Genomic DNA, 22,547 nt, shown 5'->3' with positions numbered 1-22,547 from the left:
GAGTGCCCGTGAATCACATTGCTACCACGGGTCGTTCGGTCTCAATACCCTTCCGATTCGGGTCTGATATAACGGGGACATCCTAGCCAAACATTGCTAGACAACCCTAGGTATGACAACCAATGATTCGGGAAAGCGTCGATGGGCATCTTTGGAGAACATCCCATACTATTCCCCCCCGATGTCCAAGGACAGAAGTGTCAAAAGGACACTTCCCAATCCCAAACCATACCTAATCAAACACCTTCTCAGATCAGTCATGACATACACAACCAACAATTCATCATATAAAAGAGAATGTAAAAGCATAATCCGATCAAGCAGTAATAAACATTTCATATAAGCTTGAATAATGAAAAAGAATACATAATCAAGTGCTACTGTACTTACAGTAGTATATCAGAAGTATAAAGTACAAGAACAGTAAACAAACTCATAGTTTCATAAAGTAGAAACCAGAGAGTATGCGATCTATGTTATAATGAAATAACTGTTCTTACCTTGATTATCGCCGAAGATAATCCAAAGATCAAAGAGAGAGACACCAAACTTGACAAATAGACTCCTAACAAGCATAGATACAACATTAGGAAAGATGCCTAAAAGATCAGAGAGCAAACGAATCAAATTGGGCAAAAAACGAAGCTACTGCCTCCTTTGGTTGAGTGCTTGGTCTCTGACCCAGGTCGACCAAGCAGTCGACCAATCGAGTCAGTACGGAAATGTAAAGACTAATTTGGTCATAACTTCTTCTTTTGAAGTTGGATTGATCCGAAATTCGAAGGGGAACTTCCTATAATGTATTAGAACTATATGGGAAGATAAAATCATCAAGTCATGGTAAAAATATGGGTTCTTGATTTAACCCAAAAAACTAGGGTTTCAACCTTTATGGCTCTCATGAAAAGGTTATGATCACAGTATGAAAGGGAATGATTGCTATCAAGAAATAAGAAGAAATCATAGAATAATCAAGTTTAGATTAACATAAATATTGCCCATGAGGTTTCCCTCGCATGGGAGGTTACCAAAGGTTTCCAGAAATATCATACAAGGTCAGGGTTTCAAGAAATTAATCAAGCTAGGGTTAAGATAATGACAATGATCATAGATCTCAAAGAAAAAGAAGGAGATCACGAAGGGATGGTTGCAAGAATGCAGCATCTTCTTCTTGATCTCAATCAAGAACGAGATCGAAGAAAAGAAATTCGTAATGTTGAAGTGATTCCTAACCTCGAATTGTCAGATCAAAGGAGTCTTTTGAATCATCAGAGAGAGTTTCGGAGAGGTCTTCTCACGTTCAAAAAGTGTTTAGGAGGCAGCCGTAACTAAGAAACACGAAGTAGGGTTTAAATATAAGTGAAAAACCCTAAAGTTACATTTTCTCAGATTTAACACACAGTTAGTCGAGTGCTTGGTCGACTGGCCCAATCGACCAATCAGTCGACCAAGGCAGGCAATAAGGTTCAAAAAGGGAATTGGAGGATCAAATGGGCTCTAAACCTCAAAAGCTTTTGCACACACATCAAGTGACACATCTAGTGTGTAGAAATACTTTCAAACTAAGTCAGATAATACTCCAAGTCCTTCAAATAATCTCATCTTCAGACATGTGCATCTTCCTTTCTAAATCTGCACAGACTTCCAAGTATGGAACTCCATCATCAACATCCATGGGTTCAGAGTCAAACACCATGTATTCTACTGAGATGGCCCATAGTTGGCTTCTTCCTTTACTCTGGGTCTTCGGACCTACAAACAACCGGGTTACCGGGTCAATGTCAGGGTTAGGTTAGGGCTGGGTTTCACAGTTGAGCTCAGATGGGAATTGAGCTCCCTATTGAGTGTTAATGAGGGCTGTTCCTATTGTTTATTTGGGGGTGCTCTTATCTTCTAAAAGACTACACATCTCAAATTTTGATGTACTGCTGGAGAAGGTGAATTCTAAACTTGTGACTTTCTGTGCTTGGTCTCTCGCATATGCTGGCAGACTTACCTTGCTTCAAATGGTGGTTATGGGCATTATGAGCTACTGGATGAATGTGTTTTATATCTCTACCATCATCCTTAGGAAACTTGAGCGGAAGATGTGTTGTTGCCTATGGTGGGGCCATGCTGAAACTGGGTGCTGTAATGTGGCCTGGTCTGATTGATTTGACAGATATATTCATGAATCCACTAAAAGACTTACCATCTCGATCAAACAAAATTTGTGTTTTTGCCTAGAAAAAGCATGTCTCTATTTCTACCCAAAAAAAAGTATAAAATCAGATATGTTCATTACCAACATTGATCTCTTTTGGACCATTAACTACAACGGAGGGAAGATCCTAAATGTCAAAGCTAATCATTCCTCTCATGATCACACCAAGGCCCGAAAGTTTGTACCAAAGGATGATATGCTAAATCTGCAATGAATTTATGGTGTTGTTGGGGGCACAGAGCACAAATGAATAAAGTCACACTCATGCTTCAATTCTTCTTCAGCATATAGATTCTAGCATGAGAGACACACTTGTACAAAAACTGGTGTCGAGAAGCACACACATACAAAAACTGTCTAAAGCTTTATCTTACATGTTAAATGCTAAACTTGGAAAAAAAAAACTACGGAATTTATAGATCAACTAGGGCTACTCAATTTAAATACAATAAAGTCAGGTTCATTTGAGATAGTGGCAGAAGGAATAAAGTTGTCAAGACAAACATAGTTGTAACTTTAAGCAAACAACATCAATCAAGAGTTTTGTTGGATCAACATCAGTTAGGCCATGTAGGAAACACAGTTTAGTTCCCATGATTTCTTTGACTTTGTAAGATCTAGTAATTTTTTTCCAAGGATATATACCCCCTAACATCCAATACTTCCAAAGATCCCACTTGATTATTGCCAACTTGAATCTCTGTAGCTTCTTGCAGTGCTTAGTTTTCAACCTCTATAAGTTTTATATATTTGACAGATTGGGTAATATTTCCAAGACTCACACCTAGTTATGTCCAACTCCTCCAAGGAATCCATTGTGCCAACACCCTGATTCTTGCTAATATTCCTGCACTTCCTAATCTCAAGATATTGTAACTTTTTAAGGTTATATAGGTCTAGTAATCTTCCTAATGTCTCAATTCCAATAATGTTGAAACATGTCAATATGTCCAATCTGTCAACTCCATGTATCTTGGTTAGAATCCCACAAACTTCAGTACGTAGTCCATTCAACTTTTTCAAGTTTGACAGATCCTGTAATCTTTCTAAAGATTCACATATGCAATGACAATAAGGATTCCAACCATTGGGCGATCAGGTACAAAAGAGAGGTATTTTCCTTGCTTCTCGATTTGAATTATGCCATAAGAAGGGAGAGGATTTTTCTTATGTTTTTGTGTTGTGCCTCAACACTCAAGAAGTTTGTAAAGGGTTGTTTTAATATTCTCTAAGTATCTCATTTGATGAACTATGTGGTTTGTAGAAATCGAGGAATATGAAGTCCTCTCTGTATAGTGTTTGCCTTAGGGGTTTCATTCTTGTTTCCTATTATGTTGGTTACAACATAACAATTGACGGAATGAGGGAAAGAATGGGCAAAGGAAGTTGGGAGTTCAAGACTGTGGTAAATGAAATAAAGGGTGGTATTTGTCATGAAAACGGAGACCATGCCTGTGCAGGATCTCACGCCCACTTAATGTCTTGAGCTGTTGGTGAATCCAAATAATATGAGACCTCAAGAGCTCCCTATTGGTGCAAACCTTGCTGGGGTGGATCAAGATTGACAAGATGGAAGCTCTAAAGGTAATCCGGAAACCGCAGGTTCAGGTGGTGTATTTAGAGATGAAATTGTGCATGTGTTCGGCCTCTTATTGGTTTGCAAACCAGCTTTCCTCCAGAAGTTGAAGCTGTTATGAAGGGTTTTGAGGTGGCGAAGGATTTCAGTTGTTAGAATCAGAAAAGGATGCATTGGGCTTGCCTAGGTTTTTGGTGGTTGTTTTTTGGTTGCTGATGGCAGTGCTTGTACATTTCCTATAACATCCTTTTAATCTTTTAATACCGTTGATCTTTTACCTTAAAAGACAATAAGGATTTCAATTTGTTCAACATCAACAATCTCATCTAAATTCTTGTAATTTTCAATATGCATATTACTCAACTTTTAATTGCATAATCTTTTCAAGAATATTAAGCTGTCACTCCTAGATGGTTTCACCAAGACTAGGAGGCTGAATATAAAAGCTGTAGAAAAGTATAGTTGCAGGATTTACCTTCAATTGATTAAACACTTTTTATTTCTTGAGTCCTAAATACAGTAACAAGTGATAACCAAAAGAAACCTTATTTTTATCAAAAACAACAGACAGGTGCAACCATGAACACCTACTTGTTTCTTTTTTATCTTGTTCAGTTGGTTGATGGCTTATCAATAAAATGCATGATAGAATAATAGCCAATGCCAATTGAGATTTTGATGGCGTTGATGGAATCTATGATTCCCGATGACCACACCATATCCGAGAAAACTGGTACAAGAAACTTTAAATTCGCTAGCCACGATAAACATTATAAGCAGAGAAAATAAGATTTTCGTTGTTAAGAAAACCAGAGGAAATAAGATTTCCATTATTAAAAGAACCAAGTGTCAACGGAGGATCATCTCTCTCGACCTTAGAGAGAGACAGGGCTATGGATTCTTCTAAAAGTTCTGAAGAAAAAAGACAATAAAGTACAGAAAAAAAAGAAAAGAAAAGTACCTGCAAGTAAAGAAGATGAGAGCATGGAAGAGGAGGCATATATCAACACAGGCTACATAGAATAGCTCTCAGTTGTCATAGTGTGATAAAAATGATCATGAGTTAGTGATAACAATCACCATCAGAAGTTCTGCTTCAGAACCGTGATCATCAAAGCCCTGAAAAATACTCCCCACTTGCACTACATAGGGGTTACTGTCAATCTGACCAACCTTATCAATTACTATCCAGAATCATCCGTGTCCACTTTGTTGATATGCATGAACTCTTCCAAACCATTGCTTTCCCAGTAATCAGAATAGCCTTATCAGAAGACCAAAAAAGATGGATTTCCCTACATTTAAGCTAAGGCTCTTATTGGTGTTGCAACTCAACCATCTTGTCATCCCTCACAAAAGACAACTTCCCCATATAGGCCATACACCTAAAATTCACAAAGCAAATTAGTCATTCATCATTAAATGTAACAAAGTCAAGTTTATGCAAACCGAAAAATCATGGATCACATGCATTGCGAATTGAGTACCTTTTGGATTTATGTTAGGGACCTTAGAAAATTAGTCGAACAGATTTTGATGGCTCAGAAATATGAAATTCAAAGCTTGAACAGAGTTACAGCAGCCTCTATAATTCATCAAAATCATATCCAAGGAAAGAAAAGCAGAGAGTCGGGCCTAGAGTGAGCAACTTTGCAGTTGAATATATTTGCCAGGTAGTCCTTGCTTTGTAACAATTATTTTTGCAAGGTAATTATAATAATGTATTTTCATGAAAAGAAATATTTAGAAGATAAAATTTTCATCCAACAACATTTCAGATAGCTATCAAATGTAAGCACAAGAGTTTGTTCGACCGTACTCTATTCCATCATCCCTTGAAGCCACAAACCAAAAAAAAGGCCTTTCCATTCATATTTTCTACCACCAACCCAAACTCTTATTAGCATAATGACATGTAGAAACTGAAACAGAGGCCTACACACGATCAACCTGACAAATGAAAGTCAATATGCAAGAACAAAAATATAACATGGAACACTAGTGTTTAGGGTCTCAAATCTGGAACTACATTGTTTGAAATGAACAAAACATACAAAAAATGACACAGAAATCAATAATTGTTTGGTTTCTCTTAACCACATTAATGAGACTGTGGGACTGCTCCAATATGGATCCACCACATCCAATTGAATGCCACTAGGGGGAGGGAGAGACTTGTGAAATTTGGAGAAAAGGATTACCTGTAAAATATAGGAGATGCAAATTAGACAACTTGTGCAGCCACTTCAATAACCTGTTGGTTAACTTAAGCATCAATCACAATTAGTTGCACAAAAATTGCAATAGTAATCATAGGGATGTGAGAATTAATAGTGTTCATCATGCCAAAATAAATTGTACACAGTGAGCTATTAACAATGAGCAGTGTAAATCTTTAAAATTATGATTGCATACGCCATACTATTAGAAGTCTTTGCAGTCTTCTTCCATCTCTAGCTTCATCCTGTTTCTTTTTTCAGACAACTAATCATTCATTTCATTTCTAGCAGCTCATCGTTTTTTTTCTTCTTTTCTTTCTCTTGTCATTTCTTCCTTCAATTCGGGGGTGCATTTTTGTAAGATAAAGTTCTCTGGGCCTACTCCAACTCCAAGTGCTTTATCATTTCTTATTTCTCCTGGCAGTTTGATTCAAAACCTACATGAACATTAAGAAAGTTTCCATCTCATTTGAGTCCATAATCTCAAACTCATTTCTTTTTCTTTTTTGACAAAAAATTAGTAAATTGTGTTGAGAGTAGTCTACCTTTTACAGTTGCTAATTTGAACAATGAGAAAAGCAGGATCTGGCAAGAAGACAGGTTGATAACAGTTGATTTCCCTGCAAAATGTAACATACGCTTGGCAATTTTATGATATTTTTCTTGTCATTCTTTCTTTAATGAGTTAAACATGCTTATCATACCTCTTCAGCTCCAAATCTTCCACAAAAGGCAAGAGATTTTCTACTTGGGGTCCCATATAATTCCTGCCAAAAACACTTGTCATAACTATGATCATATGAAATGGTTTAAAATGTGCCTACCAGTCATACTAGAAACAGGGAGTGAGTCTGGAAAAGACTACACATTATTGAACTAAATTCCAAATTCATTAGCCAGTTTGAAGTCTGAACAAGGAAAAAAAAAAATAATGGCAATGCCATTCATGGAATGCTAACGTGTACTTCTCTATAGTGGTTTTTCACAGAAGAACTCAATTGGGTCTTAGAACCGATTCTCAAGAATGGGAAAAGAAAAGAAAAAAAACCTACAGAAAACACAAATCAATTTAAATGCAGATGAAGTCAGATTTTGTTGAGACAGAGGCAAACGTACCTTGAATAAATTTGTCATGACAAAGCCAGTTGGAACTTTGAGCACCCGCCATCAATCAAGAGTTTTATTCGATCATTATCAGTTAGGCCCGTGCAAGGCACACCATTTAGTTCCTTCAATTTGTTTGACTTTACACAATCTGGTAATTCCTCCAAGGATATACACCCCCTAACATCCAATTTTATCAAAGATCCCAACGGATTATTACCCGCTTGAATGGCAGTCAGCTTCCTGCAGTCCTTGGCAATTAGTGTCTCTAAGTTTTTCAATTTAGAGAGATCAGGTGATATTTCCAAGGATTCACACCCAGTTATGCTCAAATATGTCAAGGATTCCAATGTGTCAACTCCCTGGATCTCGGTAAAATTCTTACAACCTTCAATATATAGCACCTCCAACCTATTTGACAAATCTGGTAAGCTTTCTAAGGACTCACAGCCAACTATAACAAAAATCAATAAGGACTCCAATCTATCAACTCCATGAATCTCGGATAGAATCTTACACCCTTCAATATGTAGCCCCCAAAATCTTTTCAGATTTGACAAATCTGGCAAGCTTTCTAAGGACTCACAGCCAACTATACGCAATTCACATAATGACTCCAATCTATCAACTCCATGAATCGTGGATAGAATCTTACAACCTTCAATACGTAGCACCTCCAACTTTTTTAGATTTGACAAATCTGGTAAGCTTTCTAAGGACTCGCAGCCAATTATACCCAAATTAGATAAGGACTCCAATCCGTCTACTCCATGAATCTTGGATAAAATCTTACTACCTTCAATATGTAGCCCCCCCAACCTTTTCAGATTTGACAAATCCGGTAAGCTTTCTAAGGACTCACAGCCAACTATACCCAAATTAGATAAGGACTCCAATCTATCAACTCCATGAATCTCGGATAGAATCTTAGAACCTTCAATACGTAGCACCTCCAAACTTTTTAGATTTGACAAATCTGGTAAGCTTTTTAAGGACTCACAACCAATTATACCCAAATTAGATAAGGACTCCAATCTATCAACTCCATGAATCTCGGTTAGAATCTTACAACCTTCAATATGTAGCCTGGCCCAACCTTTTCGATTTGACAAATCTGGTAAGCTTTCTAAAGATTCATAGCCAATTATATGCAAATTAGATAAGGTCTCCAATCTATCAACTCCATGAATCTCGGACAAAATCTTACAACCTTTAATACGTAGCCCCTCCAACCTTTTCAGATTTGACAAATCTGGTAAGCTTTTTAAGGACTCACAGCCAATTATACCCAAATCAGATAAGGACTCCAATCTATCAACTCCATGAATCTCGGTTAGAATCTTACAACCTTCAATACGTAGCCCCTCCAACCTTTTCAGATTTGACAGATCCGGTAAGCTTTTTAAGGACTCACAGCCACTTATATGCAAACCATGTAAGGACTTCAATCCATCAACTCCGTGAATCTCGGATAGAATCTTACAACCTTCAATATATAGACTCCACAACCTTTTCAAATTTGACAGATCCGGTAAGCTTTTTAAGGACTTACAGCCACTTATATGCAAACCATGTAAGGACTCTAATCCATCAACTCTGTGAATCTCAGATAGAATCTTACAACCTTCAATGCATAGCCTTCCCAACCTTTTCAAATTTGACAGATCCGGTAAGCTTTTTAAGGACTTACAGCCACTTATATGCAAATCATCTAAGGACTCCAATCCGTCAACTTCGTGAATCTCGGATAGAATCTTACAATCTTCAATATGTAGCTGCCTCAACCTTCTCAAATTTGACAGATCCGGTAACCTTTTTAAGGACTCACAGCCACTTATATGCAAATCATCCAATGACTCCAATCCATCAACTCTGTGAATCTCAGATAGAATCTTACAACCTTCAATAAATAGCCGCTTCAAACTTTTCAAATTTGACAGATCCGGTAAGCTTTCTAAGGACTCACAGCGAATTATATACAAATTCGATAAGGACTCCAATCTGTCAACTCCATGAATCTCGGTTAGATTGTTGCAGCCTTCAATATGCAGATAGCCCAACTTTTTGAAGAGAGACACATCGGGTAATCTTTTCAAGTGACTGAATGTACTAATCTTCAAATGCTCTAAGAATTCACAGCAACTGATATTCCATTCATCAATTTCATCCAGACTCTTGTGACCTTCAATAGATAGATGCTTTAACTTCTTGGCATTGGACAAATCAGCTGGTAATTTTTCCAAGCCTTTATAGCAACATATATTCAATTCCTCTAAGTTCTCCAAATTGATGACATTAATCTCTAATAGATTCTTGCATTTTTCTATACTCAATCTTCGCAAGGATCCCAATCTTTCAAGGCCTGAAATTTTGGTTAAGTTATCCAGCTTATAAATATCTAAATTCCTCAACTTCTGTAAGTTGGAAAGATTCAATAATCCTTCCATCCAACGGCGGCAAAGATGGATCTTCAACTCTTGTAATGATTCATAGTCCCCAAGGCACTCAATCTTTAACAGTTGAGGACAATCAAAGATTCTTAGTTCCCTCAACCTTTTCGAATCTTGTAGATAAGGTATTCTTCTCAATGATTTGCAATCTGATAAATCCAACACCTCCAGAGAGTCCAGTTCCTCACCTTCAAAATCGGATATGAAGTCGTTTCCTTCAACAACCCGTAGAGTCCTTAGATATTTCAAGCCCCTCAATTTTGGTAACTTTCGCAATGACTTGCAAAAACCAATTTTAAAGGACTCCAAGGAGTCCAATTTGTCATCAAGACCTTCAATTTCTTCTAGGTTTCCGCACCAATTAAGTTCTAAGTTCTTTAAATTTCTCAAGCCTCTTGATGTACTTGATACTCTTACCACTGACTTGCAGTGTTGGAGCTTTAGGCTGGTCAAATTTGAGGGAAGACCTGAAATACTTTGAATTTCTGTGCAAAAATAAATATCAAGGTGAGTCAGGCTTGAAGGAAGACATGAGATGCTCGTCAAACTAGTGTTAGACAATCGAAGGCTTTTCATAGCAGTTATCTGAGAAATTTTAACTGAGAGATCCACTGTACTCTGCTCGTACCAAGCCCATATTTGAAGGTCTACCAATGAAGTCATACAACCCAAATTCTCTACAAACTTTGTCATAGCTGTGCCTACTAAACTGAGTTCTCGGAGATTAGTCAATTTATTGATTTGACTTGGTACATGCTTTAGTTTCTTACACCCACCAATGTTTAATGTGACTAACTTTGTGAGACAACAAATGGATGCATCAATCTCAACCAGATTCTCACAAACTTGAAGATACAAAACCTCCAAAAATTGATTTGATGAAAGATCAGGAGTCTTACACAGTTGATGACAATATGACAAATCTAGAACCTTTAACTTTGCTGCCATCTAAAAAAAAAAAAAAAAAAACTAAAGGATTGAGAAGGTTTTTTTTTTAAAAAGAAATCTTTGAAATTTTAGAATAAAAAAATATAAATATAAGGAGAAAGTTTTACAAGACCTTGATGCAGCTCCAACCCTTCCAATCAGCTGTGATATTACTCTTAGATAGATCAAGAACCACCAATTCACGTGGACAAAAAGTAATTTGGGTAAATTGGTTAGAGCATCCTTTCCAGCTAAGCCACCTTAATTCTGAAAAAGGAAGGGTGAAGTTCCAAGAAAATTCTGCAAAATCAATTAGGAGTAACCTTAAACGTGTCATTCCAGCAAATCTTTCACTCGTCAAGCCTTCATTCTCTGATATATTTCTAAAATCAACTTTAAGTCCTTTGACACTGCTTGTTCCCTGCCACAAATACACATACATACAAAAGACCGGGGGGAAAGGGGAAGAAAGAGAGAGTGAAACTTAATTAAATGTCCATCCAATGCTCTTGTACAAAGCCATGAAAATTTTATTAAAAACCTAATTCACAAGATCTTCATGGAAAAACAACCAAAAGTTTATTCGGCACCTACTGCTTGTGTGCGCAATACATCCAAGACGTCCTCTTGAGACCATATTCTTGTACGCCTCCCTGGGTCAGTGGCATTCTCTTGAAAAACAATATTCCTTCCAAGATCCCGAAGTAGATCATGCATGTGTAGCACACCTCTTTCACCAATCGTTACCAAAGACTTTTCACAAAGAGAAACAAGCCCTACTAAAGGACAAAAACCACAACCTTCCCATATGTAACAAACAAGATCCTTATACATGCCATGGAAAAGACAGGCAATATCAAGAAATATTTGTTTCTCCTCATCATCTAATCCATCAAAACTTATTCTCAACCTCTTCATGATATCATTATTTGGAACTTTCTGTAGCTTCTTTAGCATGTTTTCCCACACTGGTTTTTCCTTTGAATTTAAAGATGAACCTATAACTTGAAGTGCCAAGGGAAGTCTTCCAGTAGTTTCGACCATGGCTTTCGACAAATCCAAATAATCATTCGGAGGTTGGTGGCTTTTGAATGCATGATTGCTAAAGAGTTGAAGAGAATCATCTGCCTCCATTGGTGGTGGCTCATAATTTCCATCTGATTTGCAACAATCTAAAATATGCTTATCTCTGGTTGTGATAATGATTTTGCTTCCCACGCCAAACCATTTGTGGTCCCCAGCAAAATATTCTACTTGGTTTTCATTATCCACATCATCTAGGACAATAAGGACTTTTTTGGAACATAACCTTTGTTGGATCACGTGACTCCCAACATCCACACTAGTAATATCTCTAGCTTCATAGTTCAAGGTATCACGTAAAAGTTGGTTTTGCAAAAAAACAAGTCCATTATGTTGTTGAGAAGCTTCTCGAATATTTGCAATAAAACTAAACCCTTCAAAGTGATTGAAGATTTCATTACATACAGCCTTAGAGATTGTTGTCTTTCCAATGCCTCCAAGGCCATGGATCCCAATAATTTTTCTGTCATCAGATTCAATGTCTAAAAGCTTCTTTACTTCTCTTATGTGAGATTCGGCTCCAACTAGGCTATTTTTTTGACTCAAGGGTCTCTTGTTCAATTTATCACAAACTTCTTGAACAATTTGTCTTATCTTGTCTCCTTCAAATCTATACAATTCAAAGAAGAGGTCAGCATTATACATAAGAAAATAAATAAAAGAATTGAACTTAGAGGGGACCACTTGGGAATTATGCCAAATAAAGAATGGAACTTGTTAACATTTCCTTTGAATGAAATGGAATGAATTACATTAATAATGAAATGAATACACAAAGAAAGAGAACTATAGCTCAATAGCTAATTCCTAGAGTTATGCTAACTTACTAAAATCTTATTCTAACGTTCCTATAGAGAATACATGAAAGGATAAAGATATGAGTTAATTATGATGAAAAACATAATATATGGCGAGCATTTTTTTTTTATCAATGGTAACTACGACTATTACTCTTGACCCAAAAAAAAAAATACAACTATACTCCCCCTCAAGGTGGAGCATGTAATCACGAGTTCCCAAGTTGAATTTTAGATGTTGAGATTGATCACAACCAAGCGACTAGGGAGGTAACAAATCCATGAGTTGATCAGCAAAAGCGATTTTTGCAGTTTTTACCAGACCTTGTGGTATTTTATCATGAACAACATGACAATCTATCTCAATGTGCTTGGTGTGTTCATAAAAAACTGGACTCGTAGCAATGTGAAGGGCCGCTTGACTATGACATTATAGGAGGATGGGCATTTTTTAATTGCAAACCAAGGTCCTATGATAGGAATGAAAGCCACATGATTTAGTAGATTGCTTCTTTGTTTTCCAAGAAATTGGATTAGAACCAAGGAGAATGCAACAGCCCATTATGAAACGTTGAGTCATAGGGCTGCTATAGACAAAAAAGCCTGTAAATGTAGATCTAGTTGGGCATGAAGAAAGATGTGTTGGCTAGGAGTACCTTTTAATTACCTCAATAAATGATGTGCATCATGCTTATGTGGTTGCCTTGGCTAATGCATAACCTGAACTAATATGTTACAGTGTGGACCATGTCAGCTCTGGTGATAGTGAGGTAAATAAAGTGACATGCCAAATGATGATAGGTGATGAATCAAAGAGAATGGTGCTTGTGGGATTGGAAAGCTTTAGATTTTGTTCCACTGGAAAATCTATGGGTCAAGAACTAGTCATGCCACAATAATTGAGAATGCTAAGAGTATACTTTCTTTGGCAAAGGTAAAGACATTGATATGAACATGCAACTTCTATGCCAAGAAAGTATTTTAGTGTTCCAATATCTTTGTTATGGAATTACTCATTGATGTGAGTTTTAATAGCTTGGGGTAAAGTAGCATCAAAGCCTATCATGATGATGTCATAAATGTAGACTAGAAATGTAAACTGAAGTAGAATTATTGATGACGAACAAACAAGGAGTGATTAGCTTGAGATTGAGTGAAACCAAAACCACGTAGGGTAGTTGATAACTTGAAAAACCAACTATAAGATGTTTGTATGGACTAACACTATTTCCCCCCTTTGAACGATATCCATGTGGTGGTGTCATGTATACTTCCTCAAGAAGATCCCAAGCAAAAATGCATTATTGACAATTTGACATCTAATTGATGAATTGGCCATCCATGAGCTACTGTAATGGTAAGGAGAACATGTACACAAACAAGTTTTGCAACAAGGGAAAATGTATCATGGTAATCAAAGCCCTTAATCCGTGTATATCCCTTAGCAACCAAACATGTCTCATTGCTCAAAAGAACCATTGGCCCCATCATTTGCTTTTGAAAACCCACTTGGATCCATTACCTTCTTGCCATGAGGTATGGAACTAGAGATCAAGTATTGTGACAGGGTAGAGCAAGAATCTCATTTTGCATAGCATCAAACCACTCATTACGTTTCATGGCTTTGGCAAACTGGTAGGCTCAGTAGTGACAGTTAGAGCAGTGAGAAAACACAAGTCAGAAGCAAAAAACCAATGGTAACTTAAGTAACATGCCAGGGGATGATGCATTCGTTGGCCAACAGTTGAAGACGAATTTGCTCGGGCAAAAAGGAAAATAGTAATCTTTTAAATTAGTTGGTTTATGATAAGTGCATGAGGGGTGTGTGGAAGAAGGAATTGGAAAAGTGGTGGTATCATTGGTGGAAGGTATACTCAATATGGATGGAGTTAGTGACATAATTAATGAGGGTGAGTGTGGTGGGTTTGTGCTGGAGGACGAGGATACATATCAAACAAATTTCAGTTTGGGGGGGGGGGGGGGGGGGGTGGATAAAGGAAAACATGAGATGTGGAGGTCATAGGTGATGAATATAATTGGTAGCAGGAAATAGTTTCATAAAATACATCATCACAAGAAATATAGATGGTTTTCTAGGAAATGTGATAAATTTGGAAACCCTTTTGTCCATAAGGGTACCCAATGAAAATGCAAGGAGAAGCATGTTGATCAAATTTATGCTTGATGTTTATACACGGACCATTTCAAAGGCATCTAAAGACTTTGAGATTAGAGAAGATAGGTTTTTGGTTGAAAAGGATTTATGAGGAGTTTTGTCTTGGAGTACAGGTGTTGGTAAGTAATTGATTCTAGCAATATTTAAATGGTGCCAGTGTTTTAGCTCCACAATAGCATTTTATTGTGGGGTGTCGACATAGCTAGATTGTTGAACCACACCTAAGGAATGAAAAAAGACTAAGGTATCCCTATTAAAACAATTCACTTGCTTTTGATGAATTGAGTTTGAATCATGGTGAAGATAACAAATTAGGGAACTAGCTTCAGCCTCATGAGCCACTAAATAAATCCATGCACTACGTTAGTAATTGTATACCATAGTTAGGAAGTATCGAGCCCCAGAAACCTAGTGGGTGGGGATCATACTAGAGGAAAATTGTAAGCATGTTTGTTTTGTTGGGCACGTGGTGCAACTGCATATATTAGAAAAACATAAACCTATATCTAAATTCTTGAATTCAGGGGAAATAGAAAAAGCAAGATGACCAAGGCATTAGTGCCAAATATCAAAATGGGAACCAAGAGGAGTCACAGAAGCCACGGGAGGGGATGATTCTAGAAGATAGAGACCACCATGTCTTTTACCTGTCGCAAATGTCATCTTCATTTGTTGGTCTTGAAAAAGGCAACAATCACGAAGAAAAATAACATGGCAATTAGATTTGGTATTAAGTTTTACTGACTAACAACAAATTGTATTGAAATGTGGGGACGTCTAAAGACATTAGATAAGGTAGCATTTGAAAATAAGTGCACAATTCCAACATTTGTAACTGTCACATTAGACCCATTAGGTAAACAAATAAAAGAACGAGGTGTAGATGGGGAATAAGATGAAAATAATTTAGAGTTTGATAATAGTCAATTAATTGAATCAGTATCAATTATCAGAAAGAAGGAATAAGGCAAAGACAAAGAAGTACCTGCGAAATTAGTTAATGGGTGTGGATTATTGGTTGGAAGCAAAGGAATAAGCTACTTTAGATTTGTTCACTTGTTATTGTAGGAGGGACAAAGACAAATGTTGGTGGTTCGAGGAGTGAAACGTACTCGTAGGAATATGTTGAGAAGAAAGATGTCCATGTGGCTGAATTGTCATGTTACAATGCCATGGTTTGGAGAATGCTGGATTACGATGATTACTATAATCATTTACTCGTGAAAGCCAAAAGAATGGATATCCATATTCAAAACAGTGTGAATCAGAATGGTCACCTATATCTCAGAAAATGCATTGTTGGTTGTTGCCTTTGGAACACCATTGCAAAAATGATTGTTGGTGTTGTTGGTGTAGTGGGCATTTGAGGAGATGAAGGGTGAGGATTAGTTAGATTGACACTATGTTAACATTTTCTTTGACTGGAATGTAATGACTTACATTAAGGGGAATTTCTATCGTTCTCCTATACTTACTCTCTATTTACTCTTACTCTCCTCACAAAAGTTTTACCTTCTGATTCCCCCAAAAAATAAACTCTTACCTCTATTTCTTTCGTGATATTTTAAAATGGCCAAATTACCCTGTATTTTTGTCCTTTTAGATATTTAAAGCAATTTCTTTCTTTTGTTGATCAAAATTTTCTTCCTTTTTTTTGTTCTTTTTTTTTTTTTGTTCTCAAGAAGAATCCATAATATGGGGATTAGGTGTGTTTTTATTCTTTTTGCCCTCTTTTATATAAGCCTTTTATATTTATTTGATGGATTCTTATTAAAGATGGAGAATTTTTTTTTTTTTAAAAAAATACATCTAATTGTTCTCCCACTCTTTTATAGACTTTTGAAGATGAAAATTTTATTAGATAAAAAGCGAAGGTGAGAAAGATCTCGTTGAACAAATAAACAGGTTTACAATGAAGGGGGGGGGGGGATTTCCCCCACCTAGACCTTTGAAAATCTGAGACAAGAAGAGCCGGCAAGAAGGTAATCTGCCTTAAAAGACCTAAAATGAACCGAAAGCAAACCGAAGAGTAAAGATTGGACATGTGATAAGACACCTAAGACAACCTACTCAATAAAGGCATTTGTGCCATTCAAATGGGAGATGATTAGACAATTCAAGTAGATAATAATCTTTGTCAATTGCAGCGCTATGGCCTCTAATCATGTTTATTAGGTTCTGATAAAAATTTGAGGAAGAAAAAGTTAGAAAGTACATCTAATCACATTAAATCAATTCGTTAAAAAAAAAATTCTAGAAAATAAGCACGAAGAAAAATATAAAGAACTAAAAAAAATACATCTAAGTATAAATTCCTATAAAGAGAAAAATGAAGTAAACAAAAGAAAAAAAAGGAAAAACAATTAAGAAATCAACATAACTCATTATAACAACAAAAACAATAAGAAGCCTTGTTAAAGAGGTAGAAACAAAGGGTAAATCGACCATTTTAAAATATCAGCGGTGAAGGAGAGGTAAAATTCACTTTTTGGGGAAATCAAAGGTGGAGCTTTTGAGAGGAAAATAAAAGTAAATGAAGACTAAGTACTTAGGAGAGATTGAAATTTTCCTTTACTTTAATAATGAAATGAACAGTGGCGGACCCAGGATGCAATAGTGGGGGGAGGGCGAAGAATGAAAGCCAGATAACCTTCCCATTTGGGGTCCCACCTCTAAGTTATTTTATTAAATTAAATAATAGACCCACATATATTTTGTGGGGCCCACACATATTTGGAAAAAAATGATAAATTATTGATACTGATATTTTTTTCCGACAAAATATAGGTCAAAATAAAGCAACAATATAAAAAAATATTTCAACCCTAAAAAGTTAGATGCAAACCAAAATTTTATTTAGTAGGAGATGTAAACAAAATTTTTTTTTTAGGTAAGAGATGCAAATCAATGGTAGGTAGTTACCTACTAACTATAATAACAAAAATTGCAGAAGAAATAAAGAAACATAGAATATAAAATCAAATTAAAAAGAACAACAAAAAAAAAGAAAAAAAAAAAAAAAAAAAAAGAAAAGAGAAAAAGAGAAACAATAAATAAATTGAAAAAGAGAAAGAGACTTAATTGTGGAGTAAATTTTTTTCCAGATTTTCTTAGCCACGCTTATAGAAAGGGAAGAGAATAAATAGGAAAAAAAGAGAATAGAGGAGAGACGGATAGGAGAATAAATAGGGATTAAAGAGTTAGTTTTTAATTAGAAATAACATTTTGATTTTTGAATACCTAATAAGATTTTTTTCAAAAATTTCCTTGAACCCACGTTTATAGAAACAGAAGAGAATAAATAGGAAGAAACGATGAGAGAGAAGAGAGGGGAGAATAAATAGGGATTGATGAATTAGTTTTTTATTAGGAATGTCATTTATACCCATCATTTTACCTTTAAAAATAGTTCACAATATTGGAGGGGGGTAAATAATGACATTTCACAAGTGGGAAGAGAAAAAATTGAAAAAATTAAAGGAATTAAGGGAATATTCATAAAATTTTTAAAAATCCAGGGGACCATGGCCCCCTCCGGCCCCTTCATAGGTCCGCCCCTGGGAATGAATATACTCAAAATAAGAGAACAATATCTCAATGAGTAGCTTAATATCTAATTCCTAGAATTATGCTAACTTGCCCAAAAAATGATTATCATGTTTCTATAGAGAATACAAAAATGATACAAGATATGAGTAAACTAATTAATTTACCTCCAAAGAAAAAGTTAACTAATATGAAAAATAAATATATGATGAGCCTCTTTTTTCTTTGATAAAAATGGTAGAAAAAGAAAAAAAAAAAAAAAAAAACTACAGCTAATAGAACAATTACTTTGCATTTGTATATTAGTTTTTCGGAAAACTTTAGGGGCACCTCAAAATGAATAGTGAAAAGCACATGTACTCCACGAATATATCAAATTGGCAAAGTCACCATCAAAATGTCTCTTAAATTTGCATAATGGTACACAACATTAGCAAATTCCATTAAGTTATGAAGTAAATCTTTTTAAAATATATAGATCAAGAAAATTTTCCAAAAGTAGAATTATGAGATTTTCTACTCCATAAAAGTAAATGATTTTTTTTGGGTAGAATAAAAGTAAATGAGTTTACTCCTAATTTAGTCTTCATAATTTATTTAAATATTTTTCATAATTTCCTTTTATAATTCTGTTACTATCCTCATGCATTTTATTTATTTGATAATTTTAAAGTTTTTTTTATCAATAATTTACTCCTAAAATTCACTAACAACTACTCATGTTTTTTAAAAGTTTAATGAATTTACTCCTACAATTTTAGTCTTAATAATTTATTTAAATATTTTTAATAATTTCGTCTTATAATTCTATTACTTTCCTCATGCATTTTAATTATTTGATAATTTACTCCCTAAAAAAATGGAATGGATCGAAAAAATTGTTTTCAACATTCAAATTAGTTTTAAAAAATATTTTTGTAAATTTTAAAAATTTCTTAATAATTTACTCCTTAAAAATAAAATAAATTATTTTAAAAATTTTATTATTTATTTCCTTAAAATTAAGATATAATGGATAAAAAATATATTGTAAATTTTTAATTGTTTATTAAAGACAACTTAGAATAAAATTTTAATTACTTCTTTTGGAGTGTCTCTAAATATATTTTTCTTATTTGAATATAGGCAAGGGGTTAAGGGTGATACTGTAAAGTCACAATACATTAAAGAGAATTTAAGAATTAAAAGATTATCAAACATTTTGCATGTCTCTGTCAAATTGATGTATTTTTTGGGTGTGTGCTTTTTTCTATTCATTTTAGGGTATCCCCAAAGTTTACCTTTTTTTTCTTTTTCTTTTTATTATTATTATTTTGTGTTTGTCTTGGTTATAATCATTTGGCAAACTAATTTACTTTTAAACTAATTCTTAATATCTCATGCCATCATGGTCACTTACAACCAGTGTGGCTCTCCATTTTGAAATTATCTATTTTTCAGATCTTCACATCTAGGATTTATTGAGTAATGAGAATTATACTAAATTTGAGACATTGAGGAAGCCTAGAAAAGTCGGAAGTAATCAAAACTCATTTTGTATTACTAGTAAAATATCGCGTGCAATGTATGTGATTACTTGTTTTTTTATTTTTTCCCTTCAAATAATTATAGTTATATTAATCACTTAGCTAGATTGTTAATCTAGCATCTTTGCTTGATTTTTGAAAGTAGACGATGTATGAAAATTGTATGTTTGTATGTAATTTTTAATTTAATTTTTGTACATATTATTTTTATTCTATTCGGATACAACCACCCCTTTTACTTAAAAAATTATAAATAAATATGAAATATTTTAATCAAAAAATTCTAAGTTAAAAGATATAGGAATAAATTATCTTGAGGTGAGAATAAACTTGAGGGTACCAATTTTGATGGGTTCTTAAATATTAATATAAAGATTTTATTTGAGTATTTTACCCTAAATGATATAAATACAACTTTTTCTTATTCATTTTCTTTTAAAGGATTGTTTAAACACTGTTGGATTCCACGCATGAATATCAAGAGGCATTTATGATTAGCTCCCCCCTTAGTAAAAAGATAAGTTGAATTTATTTGATAGTGGTGTTTGTTTAAGGTTTTTTTTTTTTTTTTTTTTTTTTTGCAGAGGGTTGTTCTAGTATATTTGGTTCAAATGGGAATTAAGATTGTTGGGTTTTAAGCATGAATAAGTGAAGGTATTTAATTCAAGTTTTAGTGGATATTATTAACAAATAATAAATTGTAAAGAATTATTTTTTTCTTTCTTTCTTTTTTGTAAATAAAGAATTAAATTTATTGGTAGTGGTGTTTCCCTCTTTTTTTTGTTTGTTTTTGTTTTTGTTTTGTTTTGGGTGAGGCTTGTTTTTAATAAAATTAATTTCAAGAGGAATTGAGTTTGTTGGGATCTATGCATGAATATCAAGTACTACTTATTTTGGATTTTAGCAGAGATGATTAATTACAATTAGTACTAACATAGAATCAGAATAAAAAATCAATGAGAATATAGAATTATAATTTTAGATATAATTAATTATATTTTCTCAGTGAATGATGGAGGATAATTTTTAAGAATAAATATAGCTATCCTCAATGAATTGGTGCTTTTATAATAATGGTATGATTTTCCCAATAATCCTTTCATATATATATTTCTTGGCACCGTACAACTAATGCAAATCGATCACTTGAATGGAAATATATGAATGACCTAACTTCCTTTGGTTGGTGTTTTAGCATGATTTTGTAAAATATAACTGTTGGACTTACGTTTCATCTTTGACATGCCAACCGTCCAATTCTCCAACCTCTTTCATTGCATCCTTCCACTTTTGCACCTCGGATACCATATTGAATTGGTGTTGCTCAAAGGCTTCCTTATATTTCCTTTTCTGACCTCGCACATCTCTTGGCTCGACTTTGTAAAAAATTGGCATGACTATTTGATTTAGTGTTCTTCTGCATTCACATATATGGGTTAGCTCTTTGAGACACCACTTACTCGATGCATAATTCTCTGAGATTATGGGAATTGAGATCTTTGATTGTTGGATTGTAGTGAATAGCTCCTCCTCAATCCTGTTTCCCTTATGGAGTCCTTCAGAGTCCCTAAAAGTTTGAACTCCAACTCTTATTAAGGCATGGTAGAGATGGTCAGCAAAAGTGGTACGAACATCTTCACCGCGAAAGCTCAAAAACACTTCATGGGTAATCATCTTAGAACAAGAAATAGTTGATGACGATGACGATGATGAAGAAAAAGAAGAGATCTGAGGAGCTTTCGGCATTTTTATTTTTTGTTTATCAAATTGCTTGGACAATGCTTCCCTTCAGATCTGAAGTTGCAGAGCAAAGTTCAGATGAGTGTATGAATATTGAAGGAAACGATGACGAAGATGCTTTTGAATTTTGGAAAAGCTCCTAGCTACCACAAATTGTCTTACAATTTTGCTGCTGTCATGCGCAATTAATGCACATGACAGTCAAGCCAGCCGTCCCATCTAATTGGATGGCTGGCATCATCCTTCCATTAAAATAATCAAAACCCACCTTTAATGCTTGGTTTTTGCTGACGGTTTGGTCCAATGACAAACCCAGCGGTCCGAGTTGGGCGGTTTGAGTGATATTAGATAAGTGAAGTATTGATATTCCATACCAAATGGTTAATACTTTTTAAACAAAATACATATATACGAGTAGATTTTGCTTTTCAAAATGTTTTGAAACAACCCAAAACCCATGGCTTTCACCCCGCCCAACTCATTTTACGATTTGGATGTCTGATCTAAAAATCTGGAGAAGAAGAAGAACAGCAACCCTTGCTCATCTTGAGAACAAACTCTAAACACGAACGTTGATCGCATCTTGGAGAAGCTCGAGAAGATCTGTCTGTCATTGGAAGGAGAAGAAGCAGAGAAGAAGACGAGTTGAACTTGTGTTTCATTTCAAAATCAAAAGCCCCAACTGTTGTTCTAGGACAACCTCGAATCCTCTTGTTCTAGGCAATATCCTTCAAGTTAAGGTATCCATCATCTCTCCCAATCTCTTTTGTCTATGCTTTTACAAACGATAGGATTCATACGGAAGTGCAATTCTTCGAAGGTGGGGTTTTGTGCCTTAGTGGAGGATTTTCAACGATGTTTGAGTTTAATAATATTCAGTCGCAGGTTGGGGCTCCCAGTTTTCGATCGAAGGAGAAGAAGAATCTTGAAGCAGAAGAAAGAAGAAACCCTCAAATCCCTCTTCGGTTCTTGAACCATAGCCATTGCAGTTCTTACTTCGTGGTTCTTGAAACAGTTTTTATTCATAAGGAAGTGCAACTTTTACCAGGTAGAATATTCCCACTCTTGTCTGTGCTGCTTCGGTCCTTGTGGTTATTAGCAAATAGTCTTGTGTGATGTCGTTTTGAACAACAATGAAAGTCACAGGAGGTTGGTAGTTTGGTTCGAGAGAGGCAGAAGCCTGTTTGTGGATCAACTTTA

At 35.0% G+C, this 22,547-nt stretch overlaps 1 protein-coding gene and 1 long non-coding RNA gene across 2 annotated transcripts; both read right to left on the bottom strand.

Annotated features, from left to right (window-relative positions):
- Positions 1–6,347: 6,347 nt before the first annotated feature.
- Positions 6,348–7,198, bottom strand: LOC149018876 (uncharacterized). Its single transcript, XR_016173199.1, has 4 exons — positions 7,115–7,198; positions 6,703–6,765; positions 6,544–6,618; positions 6,348–6,435 (listed from the first exon to the last, which is right to left on the bottom strand). It is a non-coding gene; the product is annotated as an uncharacterized LOC149018876 (long non-coding RNA).
- Positions 7,199–7,209: 11 nt separating this feature from the next.
- LOC149018875 (disease resistance protein L6-like) lies at positions 7,210–21,359 on the bottom strand (the record flags this gene model as incomplete). The annotated part of the gene is made up of 6 exons (XM_089154001.1): positions 20,836–21,359; positions 11,074–12,172; positions 10,613–10,900; positions 10,263–10,500; positions 7,586–10,151; positions 7,210–7,453 (listed from the first exon to the last, which is right to left on the bottom strand). Coding segments are annotated over exons 1-6 (4,953 nt in total), but the record flags the coding sequence as incomplete, so codon positions are not given.
- Between the last annotated feature and the right edge of the window lie 1,188 nt (positions 21,360–22,547).

This window comes from Hakea prostrata, chromosome 4 (assembly GCF_041222555.1).
Source record: "Hakea prostrata isolate BN-2017 chromosome 4, UWA_Hpros_2, whole genome shotgun sequence".
Taxonomy (NCBI): domain Eukaryota; kingdom Viridiplantae; phylum Streptophyta; class Magnoliopsida; order Proteales; family Proteaceae; genus Hakea; species Hakea prostrata.
Note: the sequence above shows the minus strand (reverse complement) of the source record. Positions and strands in the feature narration are given on the sequence as shown.